This window comes from Lethenteron reissneri, chromosome 30 (genome assembly GCF_015708825.2).
Source record: "Lethenteron reissneri isolate LAM-NWPU_2019-01 chromosome 30, ASM1570882v1, whole genome shotgun sequence".
Lineage (NCBI taxonomy): Eukaryota > Metazoa > Chordata > Hyperoartia > Petromyzontiformes > Petromyzontidae > Lethenteron > Lethenteron reissneri.
In genome coordinates this window covers 15,416,209-15,440,355 of record NC_083808.1, presented here as the reverse complement: position 1 = coordinate 15,440,355, position 24,147 = coordinate 15,416,209, and the positions used below count along the sequence as shown (strand labels likewise).

The 24,147-nt window shown below is 52.7% G+C and overlaps 1 protein-coding gene across 1 annotated transcript in view; it reads left to right on the top strand.

The window, feature by feature from the left end:
* Positions 1-24,147, top strand: part of LOC133349576 (complement C3-like) — a 320,240-nt gene that overhangs the window by 27,041 nt on the left and 269,052 nt on the right. The window contains 1 exon segment of the mRNA XM_061563146.1: positions 1,702-1,888. Within this exon segment, the coding sequence (XP_061419130.1) occupies positions 1,702-1,888 (187 nt within the window).

The window sequence follows — 24,147 nt, the reverse complement described above, 5'->3', positions numbered from 1 at the left end:
TTGCATTATGACTGCAGGTATTGTGGTCTATGCAAACATGACTCCTTGTAAAAAAGGTGTCAGTTTTGTTGCCAGATAGAAGGGTAAAAAAACAATTATCATATTTTTTACTGGCAAATGAGGTTCCAATGGAGGGAAACATATGTTTTATTTCTCTCAAAATCAGTTGGGTATCCTTTTTGGCACGTGTGTTCTACAACTGGCGACAGTTGTGTTTGGGAGTATTTACATATTTTTGGTGTTTTTAATCCTTTATATTAAGTGCGCTTGCTTGCTTGCTTAGGACCGTGCAAATCTTTCAGTCGTTTTTTAACCCACTTCCCGTGATCCAATCGAGCTGACATTTTCCACACAGACTCGTTGTGCGTGACAATTAATGTTCGTGAAATTTTTTTCCAAAATTTTACACTTTTTAGGACAAAAATATTATATTTAATTACCAATTGCTTAATGCTGCCATGCAATCATCTGACCCATAGGTGGCAGCCATCTCAAGCCAGAGGATGAGATGACTCTAGCTGCTACGCATATAAAGGATTTATAGTGAAAAACTTTGTTTTTACGGGTTATACTTGTTTAGTCTTATGCTGATCATTCGTCCCATCTGACCAACATAGCATTTGCCACAGGAGCTATTAATCTGGTACACCTTCTCTTGATAGCTTCGGCAATACATCTTTAGTACCAGATATTAGTTTCTGTATTTTATGTACCATGCCAAATCTCACTCGGATGGTTTGTTTCTCTAAAAATCTAGCTAGTTTATCAGTTACTCCCGCAATGTATGGTATTTTATTCGTTTTCATTGCTTGATCAGTTTCAACACTTGTGCTATTGCATTAAGTTTTGGTAATCAGTGCCCTGTTGATTTGTGCATCATAACTATTTAACATGTTTAATCTCACTCTTCAGACTTTCACCATCTGACAATTTCTCAGCCCAATGTATGAGCATCTTGATGAGAGAGGAATACTTTGTGGGGTGATGGTGTGACTGTATTCAGATAGGCGTCAGTGTGTGTTTTCTTTTGGTGAACGCAGTGTGTTATTTTACCGTTTCGGTTGCACCCAAGCAGAATATCCAGAAATCACATCAAATATATCCCTCTATTTGAGACGGAAACAGGATAATTTTTCCACAATTCTGGCTGTCACCTGATGATGCTAGTTATTATTACCGATGAAACGTCGTACTCGAATTATAAATGTTGTGGATTTTCTCTCCAACACACTTGTGTGCTGAACTAGTAACTATTTCGCATTTTTTTATAGTGGCAAACCTTACTAATTCAATGTGTCGGGTGGTGGCGGGTTTAACGACATTTATATTTACGTGATATAACCCAAAAAAATCATCTTAAGCAAATACAATAAATCCTAAAATAGGTAATTTGAATAAAAGAGAAAAGGTAGACAAGCAGGCAGGGTTACAGAGGTCTCTCTGAGCACTGCTCACTTGGGCCTAACGTCAACAGAAGCCCATGAACTAATTATTATTTAAAAAAATATTGGTCGAGAAGCCTACCATGTTTAATTTGTATTAAGTTTTGTGTATTGTATATTTTTGTTGCTTTATATGCCACTAATTTGTGATACCCTTTTGCGTAGAAACAGCCCACATGTGCATTGCAAGTGGTGCACTATTTATCATTCTGCCTGTAGTGAATGTGATATGAGGATGATTATGCTTTTTTTTTTACAGCTCGGCTTTGACATTGAGAACCCAGATAAAACAAATTCTCAATCAACAAAGCATCATGTCCAGCTGGTGGCCAAGGTGGAGTCAAATTCCTTTAATAAGGAGATCATGGCCCATGCACTGCTCTCATTTCGATCAGGGCATGTTGTTGTCCAGACTGACAAACCTATCTACACACCAGATGAGAAAGGTACTGTGTGTGTACTAGGTGTGTTAAAATCTTGAGTCAATGATTGGGTGAGTGAGCGAGTGAGTGGGTAATTGGGTGATTGAGTCAGTGAGTATGTGAGTGAATTGGTGAATGAGTTAGTGGGTGAATATGTGAGTGAGTGAGTAGGTGAGTGAGGGTGTTGCTGTGACATGCAGTGTAGTGGATGAACACTGGATGAAATAAAACGGTCATTCTGGTCGACCGAGTCCTCAACATGAGTGGAGGAATCATTGAGTGGGAACTGTCACCATGGTAGTAGCAATACAAGATTGATAAGGATGTGACTGTTTCTTGTTTTCAACTTTTTGCTTCTACCGTACGAAGCACCATGCATTGTGATGTGGTCTCAAACTTGGCACAAATCACTATTTGAAAAAAAGAAAAAATTATGACTGGTTTCCTGCACGTATATGAATGGTTAGAGCAATAAACATAACATGTTTACAAGGCAGTTGAAACAACTGGGAAAGTTGATCAAAACCCCCTGGCCCAGCTCTGTCCACCCAGCAGTATAAATGGGTAATCCACAGATCGCATGTGGTGGGGTGATGCGTGGGTAAGCCCACCTCTTCCAACACGCCTGGTCAGCTTGAGAGAGTTGAGAGAGTAGACAAATACTCTGGGGCGTTGATTTGACTTAGCAGTAGTATTTGTTGCTTGATGTAGAGGTTCATAGTTTGAATTCAGTGGCCACCCTTATTGATACTGCGGGTGTATAAAGGAAGGAGGTCTGGTTAATTATTGTTTAGGTATTCATGAAAGACTACCTCACTTTCTGAAATGTTAGAAATGCAGCTGTGTTTAATGAAAACAAAATTTCGAGGAGAATATTATAATACGAATCAGTGCTGGAGGTGGATACTTGGTAGTGTAGTGGTAATTATGGAGACACAGTCTTCTTCTGGAGGCAACACGTTTTTTTAACAGTAACAACTATAACACGAGGTCCCTAGCACAAAGGGGTATCGGCCCCTCCACCCAATACCCTGGGAAGGTATAGCCTTCGTGCTAGCGTGTCCTACTCACTGGGACCACTTCATCCATATATCAGCCCTCTGGCTAGGGGGACCTAGGGGGACCTAGGGGAGGCTAGCTGACCCTACCCAGCCAAGGTCCTCGGGTACGAGCCACTGGCCCGCTCTGTCCCGGCCCTTAGAAGGACAGCGGGTCTGGGGGTTCCCAGGGTCCTATTCTAAGCTGGCTCTTCGGGTCTTCAGCTTGACGACGACTGGCAAACCCGTTCAGGGGTCCGCCTTATTTCCAGCTCCTAGGGTCACTCCGCCCCTGGCCACGCCTACTCTCTGAAACCTTCTGGAGGGACCTGGACTATTGCGTAATCCCCCAGCCCCCACTGGGGGCATGGGGTGTATACTTCCGGTTCCCAACCGCCCTCTGGGTTCCTTGGCCTAACGGCGTTACTTGATACGGGCCGTACTCGCCGTTGCCCCCTGTTGACCCATGGCTGACGCTACACCAGGTGAGTGGTAACCACGTGTAATGCTCACAATACCCACTACATTACCCCCCCCCCCTCGTAGCACTCAGCCGTCTCATCTGCCAGCCTCCCCCTTATATATATATTTTAAAGAACATCGAACACAACAATAAGTATGTGTGCCTCAATACCACAATAACAACAATAAAAACCCCTATAAATACCCCAGCCTACCTGTACACTTGTACATTATTTACAAATATACAAGATAATTTGATGGCGCAACGCACGACCGCCCACACCCCGTGGTACACACGCGATCCCCAACCGCGACAATGTGACCGACCATCGATCAAAGAACAGGGCGAGAAGAGGAGAACAAGCCAATAAACGAACCCGATGGACAGGTAAGTGCGGTGTGGGCATGAGGAACCATGGGGATTTTATGAAAATCGGGGGGTCTTGGACCATGTCCGCGTAGCAGGACCATCATATGAGCCACAAGGTCTCTGTGGCGGCTCGGCAGAAACTGGTTCTGAGTGGGGAACAGCCCGCAAGGGCAGGTTAGGAGAGGCAGACCCCATCAGGGCCTCATCCGGTGGTGCCGGTGGGCGCTCGGTATCGGGGGTGGCCGATGTCGACGGCCATGGAGGCCTCAATCCCATAGCATCTGAGAGTGGGATCAGACGGCTCGTCCCAGGGTTAGGTTCCGCAGATGAACACCCCGGCGCGTCGGACACATCACACCCATGGCCCCTGCGATGTGAAGATGAGGTGAAAGTGTGCGGTGCGACGTAGGGTTTCAGACGCGACGGGTGGACGTGCCGAGATTGCCTACATGTGCTCGGAAACGCGGTGGCACTGCAATTTTTCGTTGGCCAGCTGCCTCGCCCCGGAATTTTCCCTGGTGGCCTCCCGTGCCTCGGACAGTTTTTGAATATTGATATCGGATGTGGTCCAAAAGTTTGGATTTTGAGGCAAGCGGTGTGACACGTAGCTGCACGTCTGTTGGGGGATTGACATCGCGGCCATACATGAAATATAATGGCGAGTATCTGGACGCTGCGTGGGGTGCCATTCTGTACGCAGCTAGGACACCGGAGATATGGAGATCCCAATCTAGTTGCGACTTGTCAATCTGGTAGCACAGCATTGAGGTGAGTGTCCAATGAAGACGTTCAACCATCCCGTCAGTTTGTGGGTGGTACAGAGAAGTGCACACGTTTTGTGTACCCAGGAAGTTACACACATCCTTCAACAGGGTGGATGAAAAATTCCTTCCCTGGTCGGTCAGCAGCCGCTCCCTTGTCCAGGACGTAGCCCCGGAGAAAGGCCTCGGCAATGGCTGCTGACGACTGGTTGGTGAGTGGCCAGGCCATGGGCCAGCGGGTGAAATATTCTACCCCAACCAGCAGGTACTTATTACCTCGAGAGGTAGTTGGAAAGGGCTCAAGAATATCCAGCGCCACCAATTCGTTGACGCAAGACACTCTAATGGATTTTAGGGGCGGGCACGACGGCCTAGCCGGTGGCTTCTGCCTGACACACTGGGTGCAGCTCAGGAGCAGATTGGCCACATCGTTCGCCATACCTGGCCAATAGAAATCGAGCTGCAGCGTGGTAAGTGTTTTCTAGACCCCCAGGTGCAAGAGGTGCTTGTGAGCAGCCCAAACGGCCTTTCCGCGCAGAGCGGTCGTCACAACAATGTTGTAACGGCGTGAGCTACTGTCCCAGGTCATCAACAGACCATCGCGCAGAATGACGGGCGCGAATCCATCACTATATTTCAAGTTCTTAAGTCGCTCAGCACGGCGGCGTAACTTAAGAAGGGAGGCGTCCTCTATTTGGAGGTGCCCCCAGTCCACAAGGCATAAATCGAGTAATGCATCTCGAGCAGACGGCCCATTCGGCTCCTCAGAGGAGCCACCCCCAGGAGCGGCCACCTCAGCTGCAGCAGCAAGTGGCGTAGGGTGCGTAGGTACAACGGGCTGTTTGCATCGGCCGGACCCCGAAAAGCACGCACACCTGTCGCCAGCGGGAAGCCCGTGACAAGGCGTCGGCGTTCGAGTGTTTCGTTCCTTTCCGATAGGTTACCGTAAACGAGTAGTCCGGCAGGACCTCGAGCCAGCGAGACAATTGGCCAGATGGTTGGTCAATTCGCAAGGCATATTGTAACGCCGCATGGTCGGAACGTACAGTGAAATGTCTGCCGTATGAATATGGCCGGTATTGCTGGACGAATAACACAATGGCCAACAGCTCACGGCGAGTTATGCAGTAGCGTTGCTCCGCCTTAGATAAAACCCTGCTGCCATAAGCGACAACCCTTTCAACCCCGTCGATCACCTGGGACAGCACACCGCCGATGCCAGTATTACTGGCATTCGTGTCGAGAATAAGCGGGCGTGCAAAGTCAGGGTAACACAGGGGAGGGGCATTCACAAGGGCATCCCACAATGCTTTAAATTTGGCCTCCTCCTGTCTGCAATTAAACTTTTTCCCCTTTGCCGTGAGGAAGTGGTTTTGCTATCGACACAAATCCCGTAACAAATCGTTGATAGTGTGAGGCAAATCCAATTAAACTCCTCACTTCTCCCACAGAAGTGGGAGTCGGCCATATACGCACACAGCTCGTTTTCTCAGGGTCAGTCGCAATGCTCCACTGGCTAACAATATGTCCCAGATAACGCACCGATTCCCGCAAGAGGTGGCATTTTTCCGGTTTAAATTTGAGGTAAGCTGCTCGCATTTTAATGAATACAGCCCGCAGATGATCCAAATGTTGCTCAACTGTACGGCTGAAGACAATTCTAGATTTGAAGTTTTCGTGACTGCAAGGATCCATACGCTTTGGTTCTTTCGGTAAAGTCACGTAGGTGAAAACATTTAACAAAAAATCAATTAATTAAATCACGACGTTTCGATTGCCACACAAGCAATCATCATCAGGTGTGACAACCACAGGAAGAAAATGTTTTACTGAAGTGGGAGAGACTGGGCAGGGGGGGGGCTAGAAGTAAGAGGATGCGGTGGAGGTGTGCGGGGGGGAGGAAGGAGGAGAGAGGGAGAGCAACGCACCGATAACGATTGCAACCAAAACATGATGGCGCTCAAAACAAAAATATAGCCGTACTGCTAAACACTGAGGATGCAATTAACTCGGTAAAAGAGACTAGTACCGGTAAATAAGATGGAACAACTATGAACAGTTAAATTTTACTTGGTTAAAAACATCTTTCCAATGATTGCTCAATTTGTACCCATCCTCTCGGTTGAAGTTATGTCTATGTTTATCTATCTGGATAGCTTCATGAAGTTAAAGTTATGTCTATGTTTATATATCTGCATAGCTTCATGAACAAATCTTTGATGGTAGCCAGACGGCTTGCAGAGCACGTTCGTCTCGGAGAAAACAATATTATGAGAGCCCACAGCGTTATAGCAATGATCAGCAACGGCAGAGGAATTAGTTCGGCCGTGTTTCAGGTCTGCTCGCGGATACGGTCAGAGACATGACGTTTCGTTTCCCCAATGTAACAATCACCACAGATGCAACTTAGTTTGTAGACTCCAGGGTATTGGAAGTCAGGAATGACATCCTTCATAGATAGGATTAGATCACAGATTCTGTGTATTGTACTGAATCGGACCTGGATTTTGTGTTTGTTGTAAAGCCTGCTATGTATGGTAACGTGATGGTTTTGATCGGCGTCTCAGGGGGTTGTTTCGCCATGGTTGGAGAAACAGCTTCACGGATAATACGGTCCGAGTACCCATTCATCTTGAGGACGGGTGTACGTGTTCCAGTTCACTGGTTAGGTGGTGTTGGTCAGAAACACAGTGGGTCCTATGGTGCAGAGTTTTGATGAGGGAATTCTTCTGTGCTGGATGGTGGTGGGTTTCAAGTTTCAGATAGGAATCTGTGTGGGTGACTTTCTTGTAAACAAAATGTCCCTAAGAGCCATCAGGCTTCTTCTCAAACATCCAGGAATGGTAGCATACCATCCTCCACTTCCATGGTGATTTTGATGGATGGGTGTATGGAATTGATGTGGTTGAATAATTGGTTCAATGCTGACAGGCCATGTGGCCAAATGACGAAAGTGTCATCCACATATCTCTTTCACAAGGAAGGACGTAGGGTGGATGTCTGGATGGCATCTGTTTCAAATTTCTCCATGAAAACATTCGCTATCCCTGGTGATAAGGGGGAACCCATGGGGGTACCTTCATTTTGTTTGTAGAAAGTACCATTCCAGGTGAAGTAAATGTTGGTAAGGCAGTGCCTAACCAGAGTAGGAACATCAGGGTTCAGTCCATGTTGGGCTAAATCTTAAATTATTGCTAAGGTGTCAGGCACTGGAACCTTGGTGAAGAGAGAAACCACATCAAAGCTGAGTAGAAAATCATCTGGGGACAATGAAATGCCCTTTATTAGAGAGACAAGGTGAACTGAATTAAGTACTGCTGAGGTAGTCTTGCCAGTGAATGGAAGCAAGGTATCAGACAGAAAACGGGCCAGCTTGTAGGTAGGTGAGTTGATAGTGGAAACGATGGGCCAAAGTGGTGTGCCTTCCTTATGGATCTTAGGACGACCATAGAATCTGGGTGGTCTGGCAGCAGAATATTTTAGGGAGAGTCGTTTAACTGGTTCGATTAAAGAGGTCGAACTAGTAATGATATTGTTGTTTTTTGTTGTCAGGCTGTTAGTGGGATCTTTGTTGATTTTGGGGTAGCTACCATCAATAGGAGGTCCTGGATGTTGTTGTTGTATGTGGTTAATTCATGATGACAGTGGCATTGCCCTTGTCGGCTGAGAGGATGACTATGTCATCCCTCTTTTTCAATTTTGAGAGTTCCAAACGCTCGTCTTTGCTGATGTTACTAACGAGTTTCTTAGCATTTTTAAGGATGGTAGCAATTTCAGCTCTAGCAACATCTGTCGGGATGTGTTTCAAGCCTTTTAGGCCTACATCGACCTGGGAAATTATATCATGCACTGGGATATGTTTGGGGGTGACAGCAAAATTCAACCCTTTGGCTAGTACCGATTTTAGGTTTTCAGAAATTGGGATGCTACTCTGATTGATGACAGTCTTATTAACATCTAACTTTTTCAACTGTGGGTCTGGTGTCTTTTTTGACAAGAGGTTGAATTTAGCAATCAAGTTGGCTTTGCATTTGGTTGACATTTAATTATCAGAGGAGACAGTCATGTTATTTACATGATCCCAATCAGAAGTGGAATTTTTTTCTGTTAATGTTAAGTGTTATTGTAAGATAATTTTGTCTAAATTATCGAGTTCAAATCGGAGTAATGTTATTCTCTCTGAGATTAGTATTAGGCTAGATTTAAACAAAATCCGTTTAGCGTTCGGTGAAGTGACAGCAGCAGATGTGAGTGGAAATGCGATAGGTATTACCTTGTTATCGCAGCATCTCTTGAGGAAGGTTATCGACTCTATTAGCTGTGATTTCTTGTCCCGTTGTCTGTTAAAAGCTCTAACAGATAATGGAATCCCTCCCCGTAGAGGTGGTTCATTCTAGATTTGAAGTTTTCGTGACTGCAAGGATCTATACTCTTTGGTTCTATTCGTCATGTAGGTGGTCAGAAATGCAGTCGGCTCTATGGTGCAGGGTTTTGATGATGGAATTATTTTGTGCCGGATGGTGGTGGAATTCAGGTTTCAGATAGGAATCTGACCAACACCACCTAACCAGTGAACTGGAACACGTACACCCGGCCCTCAAGATGAATGGGTACTCGGACCGTATTATCCGCAAAGCTGTTTCTCCAACCATGGAGAAACAACCTCATGAGACGCCAATCAAAACCATCACATTACCATACAAAGCAGGCGTTACCAAACAGATTGCCAAAATCTTAAACAAACACAAGATTCAGGTCCGATTCAGCACAGTACACAAAATCCGTGATCTAATCCCATCTGTGAAGGATGTAATTCCTGACTTGCAATACCCTGGAGTCTACAAACTAAGTTGCATCTGTGGTGATTGTTACATTGGGGAAACGAAACGTCATGTCTCTGACCATATCTGCGAGCAAAAGTCAGATCTGAAACACGGCAGAACTAATTCCTCCGCCGTTGCTGATCATTGCTATAACGCTGTGTGCTCTCATGATATTGTTTTTTTCCGAGACCAAGGTGCTCTGCAAGCTGTCTAGCTACCATAAAAGATTTGTTCATGAAGCTACCTAGATATATAAACAAAGACGTAACTTCAACTGAGAGGATTGGTACAAATTGAGCAATCATCGGAATTTTTTTATTAACCAAGTAAAATTGAATCGTTCATAGTTGTTCCATCTTAATCACCGGGTGCTAGTCTATTTTACCGAGTTAATTGCATCCTCAGTGTTTAGCAGTACGGCTATATTTTTGTTTTGAGCGCCATCATCTGTTTTGGCTGCAATCGTTGTCGGTGCTTTGCTCTCACTGTCTCCCCGTTCCTCCCCTCCGCGCACCTCCACCGCATCCTCTTACTTCTAGCCCCGCCCACTCCCCCCCCCCCCTGCCCAGTCTCACATCCCAGTCCTTAGCGCACATGCAACGCTCCCCCTCCCCTTATTCCTCCCCCCCCTGCCCTCTCTGACTTATATAAACCCCTTAACTCCGGCATCTCTCCCACTTCAGAAAAAAAATTCTTGCTGAGGTTGCCACACCTGATGATGCTTGCTTGTGTTGCAATCGAAACGTCGTGATTAAATTAATTTTTATTTTATTTTTATGTTGTATTTTTTTTTTCACCTACATGACTTTACCGAAAGAACCAAAGAGGCTGAAGACAATTACATCATCGAGGTAAATAAGACATGAGTCCCAGTTCCATGAGATTCTGGAATGTCGCTGGTGCCAAGTGGAGGCCCATGGGCAGCCGATTGAATTCTAAGAGGCCCTTTGGCGTGCGAAAAGCCGTTTTAGGTTTTGATGCCTCATCCAAGGGTAGTTGCCAAAATCCGGGCAAAAAGTCCAGTGTAGAAAAATATTGCGCCCCCGCTAAGGCATCCAGCGACTCGTCCCTTCGAGAAAGCGGATACTCATCTGCTACGGAGATTTTGTTAAGTTTCTGAAAATCTACACCAAATCTCAAAGAGACATCGTGCTTCTTGACAAGTACAATTGGGGCTCCCCATGGGCTGGTAGATGGGGAAATAATGTCCGCGGCTAACATGTCATTGACGGCCAACCGGACATGTTCCTTCTCAGCCATGCTGAGGCAAAATGAATTTTGCCGAATGGGATCGGCATCTTCCGTATCAATGTGATGGCTCAATAAATTAGTGCGCCCAATATCAAATTTGCTCTTGCTGAATACGTCAGAGAATTCCCGCAAGAGCGCGCGCAATTTCAACCTTTGGGAATCGGACATTTTACCAGCAGGCGAGCAAAGAGAGTCCAGCCACCGTTCATCAAGGTTCGAATGCGGCCGCGACCGAGGTGTGTTGCCCATGTGGCAACAAGCGAGTCACTATGGGGCACAGGTGCTGCTTGAGCAAGCACGGTACCCTGCGGTATGACCGTCGTGCGCAGCCCGGCATTCATCAACTGGATGGAGGGATCTCTATTACTCGATACTATCATCTGTGCACCGACAAGTTCTAGCCCTCGCACCGTGGTGTTGGAAGGACCAAATATTATACCGTTTACTGTCGCACCCGAATCGATTGGTTTCCGCAGTCGTAAGGGAACCAGCATTTGAGCGCCCTTCTGGGATATGCACCGTACGAGACGCCAACGCTTGCACCGTAGTGCAGGCCATGCGCAAGCGGGTGGGAGAAGGCAGGAAAGACATATGTCAACCAAAGGGGAGCTCGATGCAACCTTGGTCCACAAGAATTTTGATTTGCATTTTACCTAAGAAATCAGAGCTGAGTAGGCATGGCACAGTGAGGGACGAGGATACCAGAATGGGACCAACCAATTTAATGTCCCCAATACAGACTTAGGCATTAATTTGGCCAATTATGCCCAATGATCCCCCATTAGCAGCGAAACATGGTACCTCGACGGGAATTAGCGACTGGCATTTCTTAGGCAAAATGTAAAAAATGAGCTCAGAAATGATGGTTGCGGATGCCTCCGTGTCTACTAGCATGCGAAACGCAACCCCTTTGATAGAACTAATGATCACGGAGGATCCTTGCAGTCATGGCGACGACTCTATGGGCAAACTCCGACCACTGACCCGGTCAGAGCGCATCTGTACTGTCCACAGTGGCGGTGTCCAGCGCTGGTCACGTTGCTGATGACGTGGTGACGTTCGGTTGGTGCAGGCCGAGGGCAGAAGTGATATCGTTCCCGCGATGCACGTGGCTTCTGGTGGAAGTGTAGTGGTGGTGTTGACGTGCGCCGACAGTGATGGATCACGGGGCGCGGGGTTGGGCACGCGATGTGGGCGTGGTATGAACGCGCGCGCCGGTGGTGAGGCGCGCTGACACAATCGGGGAAAAGAGGATCGTAGCCAGCGCGCGCAGTGATTGGTCAAATAAGATGGGTGCTCTCAGCGACGTCCGCAGGAGGGGCATAAAGGGAGACGCGCGAGAGCACTCGAGGAGTGTTAACCAGTTGAAGACCGAAGACGGAGTGGAGGAGGTAGTGGCCCGAGACCCCTAGTCCCGCCGTCCTTGTCAGGACCGGGGCCCTGTGTGGCTCGGAGCCGAGACTGGGGAACCCGTAGTCCGACGCCCGCGTGGGTCGGGACGGTGGTACCCAGAGCCGAGACGGACACCCCAGCCGGGTGTGTTCCGGAAGGCTACGGGGCGTAAGAGCCCGTGTCAGTGTAGCTGAGTGGGTGTTAGTCACCCGAGTAACTAAGTGGGTGTTAGTCACCCGTGTAGCTGAGTGGGTGTTAGTCACCCGAGTAGCTGAGTGGGTGTTAGTCACCCGAGTAGCTAAGTGGGTGTTAGTCACCCGTGGAGCTGAGTGGGTGTTAGTCACCCGAGTAGCTGAGTGAGTATTAGTCACCCCTGTAACAGTTTGGTGTTAATAAAAAGAGTGTGCTACCCGTGAAGTCGTCTCCCGCCGAGTTACTACTTTACAACTGGCGTCAGAAGTAAACCTGTCTTCAAGAAGAATGGACACAAGGAAGACTTCGCGTACCCACGTGCAAGATCGGGGAGACGACGGCGTACCGGAGACACCAACCTCGGGAGGAGAGGACGAGGAGTTGCCGCCAATGCAGCACTTCGCGGAAATGGCCGATGCTCCGCTTGCCTCCGACACCAGCCTGCAGGACGCACACTCCCGCCTGGCGGAGTTGCTGCTCGCCGCCGCTGCGATTTTGGCGGAAATCTCCGTTCCAGCGGGCGGAGGGACGGCTGCGGGGTTGGAGGAGGCGGCGCGGCTGGAGGGATCCCGCCAGAAGGCATTTCGCGCCAAAAGTTTTGAAGTTGGCGCCATTTTTGAGGGTCCGCCACCGGTTGGCGGGAAGCGCGGACACCACGTGGCCAGGGATCTCCACACAGCGCAGCCCGCGTCATCGGCGCGCGCCGGAGCTCTCCATTATGCGCCTGCAGACGGAGCCGACATTTTCTGCAACCACAGCGGCGCGCGGGAAAATCGTTTCGACGACGACGACGATCTAGTCCTCCAGCAACGTTTGCCCGCGCTGTCGGTGTTCAAGGCAGACGGGGGCGACTGGGGAGCCTTCCAGCGAAGGTTCCTCGCACATCAAGAAATGTCGGGGTGGTCCGACACCACTGCCCTACGCGCGCTGCCAGCGATGCTCGACGACGACGCGCTTGCAGCCTTCACATCTGCCCCGAGGTCGTCCCGCTCAACGCTCCAGGCCGCGCTACACCTGATGGCTAAGGTGTTCGGGCCACCCTCGACCTGTCGCCACCAGTTCTACGATCGGCGGAAGGTGGTTGGAGAAACGACGCTCGCCTATCACACGGCGCTGCTCGCCCTGGCGGACTCAGCTTTTCCCCGCATGGACAAGGAGGGGAAGGACGCCATGGTGACGGAGCAGCTGCTGGCGTTGGCTCACGGATTGGAAGTTCCCATTAATACGGCGGACGAAATGGACATTTGCTCCCTGGGGATTGCCACAAGTATTCACGCTTACGAAGTCCTAAAGCGAAAGCCGACGGTCGTCTGCGCATCGGTGGGGAACGGGGCACCGGCCGCCACGATCATCGGACCTCAGCCTGCTGTGCCGCGGGAGGAGGCCTTCGCTGTTTCAAGACCGGGGGAGTGGAGAACGGGAGGTCGTTCGCCCACACGTTCTCCCCACAAGCTGGAGCAACCGAAACCTACGACGTCCCTCGTCGTCTGCTACAACTGCGGCCTTCGGGGCCACGTCGCGTCCGGGTGCCGGGCCCCGCGTCAGCGTACCGCGGGACCACGTCCGGACGACGACCAGGGCCTCAAGACATCCCAGCTGAACCCGGCAAGTCGCGGCACCTCACACGTTCGGTCCACATGCACGGCACGTTCGGGTCGCCGCTTAGCGGTGGGGGGACCGCGTATGGGCACCGGGGGTTCGGTTCGGCGAGAGGGGTCCATATACGGCCCGAAAGCAGTCGAATGGTCCGAATTGGCCCACAGGATAGTGGCTGCGTCGGCCGGGTCGTCCGTGGTAAAGGGGTACATTGACGGGGTTGAGGTCCGGGTGCTTGTGGACACGGGTGCGTCGGCCACTATCATTTCGGACCTTATTTATAACATTCTTCTCGTCCAATGTCGACCCCTTCTGCCGGTGGACGTACCATTTTACGCGGTGAACAGGGGATCTTTGGGAATCATCGGCCAGATTCGGGCGACTATTTGTATTGGCGATATAAAATTGGCGGGTCCTATTTTTGTATCATCTTCGTTGGCCGTTCCTTGTTTACTAGGCACGGACTTTCTGTCTAAAATGCCCATCAAAATTCTCATAGACCAGGCCTGCATTGAGCTTCCGTCGGGACGGCGGGTTGAGTTTTTGAAGAGTCCTACTAAGATACGCACGGTTTGTGCGACGGTGCAGGCGCTGGCAACCCAGACTGTACGGGTGCCCCCGGGATCGCAAATGTTGGTACCCCTTCGGTTGAGGAAACCCCTCGGGGCAGATGCGGGGGCACAGGGAGTTCTGTTGGGGCCGTCTAACAGAGCTAAAGGGGGCCTCGACTTAGCGGTGGCCCAGACCATGGTGAGGGGGGACAGTGAGCCGTTCGTTATGGTCCTGAATACGGGGTCGCGGCCGGCCGTGATTACGCAGGGAACAGTGCTGGCTCACGCCGCTCCGCTACCCGTCGAGGAACAGCTCGTTGCTCACGCCGATTCGAGTGCCGATACGCATCCTCAAAGTGAGGAGGGGACGGAGTGGTTGGACTCGTTGTGTGCCGGGTCCAGTAACTTGTCCAGTGTGCAGTTGGGTGCATTGAGGGGCTTGCTACTCGAGTTCGCTGACGTGTTTAGCAGGCACAAGTACGATATTGGCTGCACAGATCTGTTGCGCCACCACATAGCTACTGGGGACGCGGCCCCTATTCGACAGAATCCCTTCCGGCTCAGTCCAGCCGAGAAGGAGCATGTGCAGTCGGCGGTTAATGACATGTTGGCGGCCGACATCATTGCGCCCTCTTCCAGTCCGTGGGGTGCTCCTATCGTCTTGGTTAAAAAACAGGATGGGTCCTTGCGGTTCTGTGTCGATTTCCGCCGCCTAAACAAAATCTCAATGGCCGATGCGTATCCGCTCCCCAGGATGGATGAGTCACTGGATGCCTTGGCGGGAGCACAGTTTTTTTCAACGCTCGATTTGCTTTCGGGATTTTGGCAATTACCCCTCGATGACGAATCGAAACCAAAAACCGCTTTCCGGACACCGGGAGGCCTATTTGAATTCAACCGATTACCCATGGGTTTACATTCCGCTCCTGCCACGTTCCAGAGGCTCATGGAATTGGTTTTGTCAGGCCTCCAATGGGACACCTGTTTGATTTACCTCGATGATATCATCGTTTTCAGCCGGACTTTTGAGGAGCACCTCCAGCGACTGAGAGCGGTGTTTCTCAGGATGCGTTCCGCTAAGCTTAAATTTAAACCGGCTAAATGTTTTCTGCTTCGGGAATCGGTCAGGTATTTGGGCCATATCGTTAGCCATTCAGGGATCTCGACAGACCCTGCTAAGACGCAATGCGTCAGCTCATGGCCAACGCCGACCTCTGTCACTGAAGTCCGCAGTTTCATAAGATTCGCCTCCTATTACCGTCGTTTTGTCAAGCAGTTTGCCACCATAGCCAGGCCCCTGCACGCTTTGACGGCTAAAGGGGTGCGGTTTCACTGGGGGTCGGAAGAGGAGGCCGCGTTCTGCTCCCTTCGTGACGCCTTGGTGCAGGCTCCCCCCTTGTGTTACCCCGATTTCACGCAACCGTTTGTGCTCGACACGGATGCCAGTAACACGGGTATCGGGGGAGTGCTCTCACAGGTGGTCGGGGGGGTCGAACGGGTGGTCGCCTACGGTAGCAGGGTTCTGTCCCCCGCGGAACAACGCTACTGCATGACACGTCGTGAATTGCTGGCGATTGTGTTTTTTATACAGCAATTCAGGCCGTATCTTTATGGCCGTCATTTTACGGTTCGCACGGACCATGCGGCTCTCCAATACGCTATGCGGGTGGCGCAGCCATCCGGCCAATTGTCCCAATGGTTGGAGGTCCTTCAGGACTACCAATTCACGACGATTTACCGCAAGGGTTTGCGCCACTCGAATGCGGATGCATTGTCGCGGTTGCCGCCGCGTACGGAATGCGCATGTCTGTTAGGATCGGCGCGGTGTAAACCCTCTGTCGCTGTCCCCGCGGAAGTTGTGCTCGCCGCCACGGATACTATGGGGGTCGACGCTCCCACGGGGAGGGACTCGCTGTTAGCGTTGCCTCTCATCGAGTGGGGCCGTCTGCAAATGGCCGACAGCTCCCTACTCACGCTACGTCGGAAGGTTGACGATCCCGAGGGAGGGGAAATGCGGGTCGGTTCCTGGGTGTGCAGACAGGGCCTCTTGATGAGGTGGGACAACATGTCCCGGCGTCACGTGCTCGTGGTGCCGTTTGCTATGCGGGGTAGGGTCGTCCTGGCTGCCCATGAACGACTCATGCATCTGGGGTTTCACAAAACGCTCGCCCTCATTCAGCGAGACTACTATTGGCCGGGGATGGGCAACGACGTGGCGAACATTCTTAAGGGATGTGTAGGGTGCGCCCAAAGAAAACCACCACCAATAGCGGCTAATCCACCGCTGCAATCCATTCAGGTTTCGCGCACGAACGAATTGGTCGCGCTAGACATCTTGGGGCCCTTTCCCGTTACACCTCGGGGAAATAAGTTCCTGCTGGTTGGCGTAGAGTACTTCACCCGCTGGCCCATGGCATGGCCACTCGCCAACCAGTCGGCTGCGGCAGTGGCGGACGCCTTTGTCCAAGGTTATGTTTTGGACAAAGGCGCCCCCGAACGCTTGCTGACGGATCAAGGAAAACATTTTTCTAGCATTTTGTTGCGCGAGGTGTGCGACCTGTTGGGTACAAGGGAAAGTACGTACCTCCCTGTACCACCCGCAGACTGACGGTATGGTTGAACGTCTGAACAGGACGATTACGTCTATGCTGTGCCAACAGGTATGCGACGACCAGGTGGATTGGGACTTACAGGTACCAGGGGTACTAGCGGCCTATCGAATGGCCCCTCATGCGGCGACGGGGTTTTCTCCATTTTTTTTGATGTATGGGCGGGAGGCTGATCCGGCCATGGACGTCCAACTGGGGATTTCCCAGCCACGTGCAAAATCTAAATTGGCAGACCATATCAAGTTTAATATCGCCAGATTGGCTGAAGCGCGAGAGCCTGCGAGATTGAATTCGCGGTCTCGGCAGATCGCGAACGAGCGATTGCATGGACGGAAGGTGCATACGCACGATTGGGAACCGGGCGATAAGGCCTGGCTGCATTGTCCACACGCACCGTTGGCTACGTCCCCCAAACTGTTGAGACCATGGAGGGGACCGGTGGAAATTGTGCGGGTTGCACGACCCCAGAGTATACAGATTAAATGGGGAAAACGCCGTTGGTACGTGCACCCCTCCCGACTGAAACCCTACGCGGCGACGACCGGGCGTGTGATGTGACCGTCGACTCGGGGAGGGATGTGTCGCAGGCTGATCCTCACGTGTCTCCACCTGACCCACCCCCAGGTGTCTCGGACCTGACGGCTGTTGACCGTCGGGAACCGGAACCCCGCGGCTCGCGCAGAGCCCCGATGCCTGGCCCATGCCTTCCTGAACTGCCGGCGTCACCGGATGGCCAACCGCGTCTGGTGCCGTACGACGGACCGGCAAGGCGGACTCGGGCTAGGACGCAACACTTTTCGTGAAAAAAAAAAAAAATTTCTCTTTTTTTGTTCAAAACCCGACCTCGCCGCCGTGTCCCCCCTCTGCCGGGGAAATGTCCCGTTCAAGGGACGCTCGGACATATTGGGACGCTGCACGAGTCGGAGAGAAAAAGAATAAAGACATTTTTTTATTACTCTTTCTGCATACACATTATCGTTGCCACTCGCCGGATTGTACATATTGTTCTTGCTGTGGGTGTGGCGGTTGCTGGTTTTTGCGGATTGCGGTGTTCATGTTGTGTTGTTATGGTTTTGTTGTTATGTTACGGGGCACACATAAGGGGGAGGGGGTGTTGTATATTTTGTTAGCAGCCGGGTCGGCTGCGAGCTATGTGGTAGGGGGTGATGTAGTGGTGGTGTTGACGTGCGCCGACAGTGATGGATCACGGGGCGCGGGGTTGGGCACGCGATGTGGGCGTGGTATGAACGCGCGCGCCGGTGGTGAGGCGCGCTGACACAATCGGGGAAAAGAGGATCGTAGCCAGCGCGCGCAGTGATTAGTCAAATAAGATGGGTGCTCTCAGCAACGTCCGCAGGAGGGGCATAAAGGGAGACGCGCGAGAGCACTCGAGGAGTGTTAACCAGTTGAAGACCGAAGACGGAGTGGAGGAGGTAGTGGCCCGAGACCCCTAGTCCCGCCGTCCTTGTCAGGACCGGGGCCCTGTGTGGCTCGGAGCCGAGACTGGGGAACCCGTAGTCCGACGCCCGCGTGGGTCGGGACGGTGGTACCCAGAGCCGAGACGGACACCCCAGCCGGGTGTGTTCCGGAAGGCTACGGGGCGTAAGAGCCCGTGTCAGTGTAGCTGAGTGGGTGTTAGTCACCCGAGTAACTAAGTGGGTGTTAGTCACCCGTGTAGCTGAGTGGGTGTTAGTCACCCGAGTAGCTGAGTGGGTGTTAGTCACCCGAGTAGCTAAGTGGGTGTTAGTCACCCGTGGAGCTGAGTGGGTGTTAGTCACCCGAGTAGCTGAGTGAGTGTTAGTCACCCGTGTAACAGTTTGGTGTTAATAAAAAGAGTGTGCTACCCGTGAAGTCGTCTCCCGCCGAGTTACTACTTTACAGAAGCGCGTCCATGGGCTGAAGTGACGTCGTTTCCGCGATGCACGTGGCTTCCAGCGGAAGCACGTCCGTGGGCGGAAGTGACATCGTCCCCACGATAAGATCGGCCGCCGGCGGAAGCGTCACCGTTTTGGGTGGTAAATTCAAAATCTTTAGTGGGAGTTGAAGAGCCGGTGGCGGGAATGGCTGCCACTTGCAGGTCCGCTCCCCCCACCTCCGCCGTCGGCTCTCCTCGGTGAATTTATTTAAGGATTGAAGCCGCGGCATGCAGGAGGTCAGCGAGGCGGGAGTGCACCGCACGGAGCGCTCTCCCTGAAGACAGCGGGCTCACGGGCCTGTGCAGGCTGCATGTTGGCTGTTGGGGTGACTTCGCCATAGTTTTGGGGTGTCGTCTCCCCTGGAGCAAGTGGAAACGGAATCATCCGCTGCTGGTGGAGGCCCGTCCTTCGCAGCACCCCACTGCTCACCAGAGAGGCCCGCAATTGGGGCCCCTTGCAGCTGCAACCTCGGAGAGGTTGGAGGGGCAGCAGAAGCAGGTGCCCCCGTCGCCGTGGTAGGTCCACCTGGTGCAGAAATCCCTTTGTCCAGTAGGATCACCATTGGCCCGTCTACAGGAGGCACGACAGGCGCGCTTGCAGGTTGAACAGGCAAGGGCAGTGGCACGTCGGACGCGACAGACACCGGCAAGGCAACGTTAGGAGATGACGCATCGACACGCGGAGCAACGTAGGGTTTCAATCGGGACGTGTGAACGTACCAACGACGCGACCCGACCCGAACTTGTGCGGACTGTAGGCTAGGGACCTCAATCAGCACCACCGGCCCTTGCCAGGGTTTGTGCAACTTAGGGGAGGTCCCCACCGGCACCTGTGGGCAGTGGAGCCAGGCCATGTCCCCCACTCGCCAAGGGGACCCACGATGAGAGCGCCGGGCGCACCGTTCATTCTGGCCTGGGTCTTGGCCGTAGCCAATCGGGCCACGTCCCGCGCCTCAGCCACGCGCCGAACGGATTCGCGAATATACTCGGCGTGGGGTTTAACAGGAACCTTCGCCCGCGTGTCAAGTTGCACCTCCACAGGTGGCACATTCTCGCGACCGTACATCAAAAAGAAAGGTGAATACTCCGTCAACGCATGTGGTGCCATCCAGTAAGCCGAGAGCACTCCCGGGATATGCAAATCCCAATCGGTCTGCTTCTCGCTAACCGTATGACAAAGAATGGCCGACAGGGTCCGGTTCAACCGTTCAACCATCCCATCAGTTTGTGGATGGTAGGGAGAGGTCCGAACTTTCTTAGTTCCCAGTGCGTCGCACACATCCCGCAATAGGTTTGAAGAAAAACTTTCGCCCTTGGTCCGGAAGCAGCCTTTCCGGTGCCCCCTTGTCCATCACGTACCCGAACAGGAATGCCTCCGTGATAGACGACACCGACTGGTCGGGCAAAGGCCAAGCCATTAGCCATTGTGAAAGATATTCGACCCCGACCAACAAAAATTTGTTCCCCCGAGTGGACGGGGGAAAGAGCCCCAGAATGTCCAACGCCACCAATTCGTTAACCCGCGTCACTTTAATCGACTGCACTGGGGGAACATACGGTTGTTTGGGCGGCTTCCGCCGGGCACAGTCGGAGCTCGCCCGAATGTGCCCGACGACGTCAGTCGTCATGCGTGCCAAGAATAATCACGTTGCAACGTCAACAAGGTTTTCTGCACCCCAAGATGTATCAACTTCTCAGCGTGCAGAATCCGAATCAACTTGTATCGCAACGACGACGGCACAACAAGGCACCAGCGACCCTTGCAAGTCCTCTCTCCACATCAACAACCCGTCATGGAGAGCTGCCCCCGGCATCCCATCAGATGACGGACACCCCTTCGACTTTGCAGCCTGACTCCACAAGGCCCCAAGCGAGTCATCGAGCAATTGTTCACGAACCCACACGGAACGCGGCAAATTCAAAACCCCGTCAGCCGGTTCTGGACACGTGGAAGCCGCGGGCTTCTCCACATCGGACATGACAGGCCGCGGGGGCTGTGGAACCCGCGTGCACCTATTTGTGCCAGAGGCACACGCGCAGGTGGACCCCTGCGGCAGTTGGGAGAGCGTGTCCTCATTAGCGTGACGCGAGCCCTTACGGTTTTGAACATCAAACGAGAACTCCTGCAAAGTTTCCAGCCATCGTGCCAGCTGGCCAGATGGCTGGTCAACTTTCAGGGAGTATTGAAAAGCCGCATGCAAAAGGTGACACTTCTTGGGTTTAAATTTCAAATTGGTGGAACACACCCTAGCAAAACCAGAATCCAATCTCTGAAGATGCTCATCAAACGTGTGGCTGAAAACAATGACGTCGTCTAAATATATCAGGCACGTACTGCAGGCCGGTCAACACGAGTTCCATCAACCTCTGGAATGTAGCAGAGGCGGCGTTCAAACCCATGGGGAGACAATTAAACTGAAACAGGCCCTGCGGCGTACGGAAAGCCGTATTTTCCCTCGACGATTCGTCTAGGGGGAGCTGCCAGAACCCCGAAGAGAGGTCGAGAGTCGAAAAAAATTTCGCCTCAGACAAGGCATTGAGGGAATCATCCATACGTGGCAGGGGGTAAGCATCTGCAACCGACACTTTTTTAACCTCCAAAAATCAACATAAAATCGCAGGCTACCATCGTTCTTCTTCACCAGGACCACCGGAGCACCCCATGGGCTGTTGGATGGAGAGACAATGTCGGCGGCCAGCATATCATCTACTTGCGCCGCGGACGTGATCCCTTTCTGCTGGGCTCAATCGATGCAGATTCATACGAATGGGACTAGCATCCCCGGTATCAATGTGATGGGAGAGCAGCGAGGTGTGTTCCAGATCGAAATCATCTTTGCTAAAGATGTCGGAATATTTGGACATCAGCGCGCAAAACGCGGACTGCTGGTACGTAGTCAGGGACGCGTTTTCCTTACACAACCCGATGATCCATCGATCGTCCTGCGACGTAGAAGCCGAAACCCCCGCTATGAGACCCTGGCGATCCGCATCATCATGGGCCGTGAAAGCAGTCGTGGCATGGGCCAAGACCGTACCAGCCGGCACCACAACATTGTCCGCGCCTCCATTTAACACTTGCAAAAACGGAGGCTGACCCGGCCGAACAATCGTCCGGGCTGCGACCAGCGCCAAGCCGCCCGTAACAGCATTGGACGGTGACAACAACACACCCGCCGCCCCCTCAACCCCAGGCATGGGTTTCCGATAGCGCAGCGGAATGAGCATCTGCGAGCCCGGTGGAATGTCGACCGAAACGTCGGACAGCGCCTGCACCGGGAGGTCCGGGGTGGACCGGCCCCACGGCAACGGCAAAAAAAAAAAATCTTACGGCCCGCCGGTAACTCAATGCAACCCTGATCGAGCCTTATCTGAATCGGCATCTTTGCCAGGAAATCGGTCCCCAATAAGCAAGGCACAGTGAGGGACCTGGAGATCAACATTGTCCCCGAAGCCGACACATCCCCAACGGAAATGCGTGCTTCCACCTGACCCACGATGCCCATACTCCCCCCATTAGTGGCAACACACGCATCGAAAACCGGACGTACCCGCGATGGCGGAATGTATAGGAGATGGAAAATAACGTCCGAGATGATAGTGGCGGACACGCCCGAATAAACTAAAATGCGCACGTCAATCCCCTGTATAGAGCCCGGCACGGTCGAAGACCCAGTGGCGGCCGCAACGACTCTGCGAGCCAGTTTCCGCCACTGCGTCATCGTCCGACGTGGATCACTTAGAGTCCCCCCGTTAGAACAGGCACCCGGAACGCACTCCGACAATGATGAATGAGATGACAGGCCTTGCCGGGTGTCTGATGCGTACCGACTTGCCTGACACGGGTCACCGTCCGACGTCGATGGCGCATCCTTGGTCGGGGACTCCGGGCGAAGAGGTGGACGAGGGCGACTCCAGCAGTCACGCGCGAAATGTCCGAGACGTCCACAGCGATAACACGCCATGTCGGCCCGTCGCCCGGCTCCCCCGGCGTCCTGGCGATCTGCCGACGAGGGCCCCGAGCACGACACCGCTGGGCGACCGCCGCAGTGAGATCGCCAGGCCCAGCATCGTCCGGGACGAAAACGGCCTTCGACGGTGTCCAACCAATGGCCTTCCCCTCCATGGGAGCACCGCCCATCCAGGCGGCCATCTGTGCCCAACGGCGCAAGTTAAACTGCGCGTCGAGGCACTTGGCAGCCAACCGGAAGGTCAGTTGCTCGTGGCCGCACACGGGCAGTGGAATGCCCAGGTCCTTGGACAGTTCCAACATCTTCCCCAGTATCAAGGGCTCCAACAAGTCGGGCTCGGTCTCGGGATACGCGGCCATGGCCAGCGCAATCACAGCGCCACGGAAGGCCACAGGTGATTCCTCCGGTGCCCGTTGTCTTTGGACAAATCTACGGTGTGCGTCGTCCGGAGGCTCGTATGCTTCCGCCATCTCGTTGAAAGCCTTCTTCGCAGCCATGATGGAGCGGAAAAATTTTAAGGACTTGTCATCGAGGAGCGTTGGCAGAACCTCCAAGGCCTCTGCATCCGTCCACTTGGCGGAGCGGACAGCCGATTCAAAGCGCCAAGCGAATGTGCTCCAATCCCCTCCGACAGTAAATTCTTTAATAGTCGTCAGACGGTGGCTGCGAGTCTCCCCGCTGCTGTCACCCGAAGCGGGCGCCCCACGTGGCGGTGACAAGATGGCGGCCTCCTGCCAGTCAGTCGTGGCTGCGCCCAAGATGGCGGATGTCTCAGCCCCACCCGAAGTTTCCCCCCGGAGAGGCCCGACGTGTGGTTGTCCCGGCATCGTCGCTGGCGCGACCAGGGTGACCAAGTCCAGCAAAACGGCCCGTAACGAATCAATTTGCTCCGCTACGAGCCGCCAGCCATCCTCGGCGTCCGAAGACGCAGGCGGCCCGGCTCCCGCGATGACATCTTGTACACCTGTCGTGTCGCTCGCCGCCGTCCCGCCCGCGCCCTCCGTGTTCGGGACTGCCACCGCTGGAGGAAGGTCCTTGTCGTCCTCTGAAGAAGGCGTAGGTTGATTTTTCTAATTGAGATGTTTTGACATCTCAAAGCACTTCTGACCCCAATGTAATAAAGGACTTCGTCACACACTGTTGGTCTCCGTTGCTCTTTATTTAGCTTCTTGCTCACACCCCGCTGGTCCCGACAGTGGACCAGCGTCTCCTCACGCGCGCCCCGCACGCGCTCCCTCGTCAGTCCTTCCGCTCCCCCACACCGCACACCACTGGCTGACGGTGTGCCGAAACTCCTCCAGCCACGTGGCTGATGGCGCGGATCCCCTCCGGCCACCCAACGTCGTCCAGCCT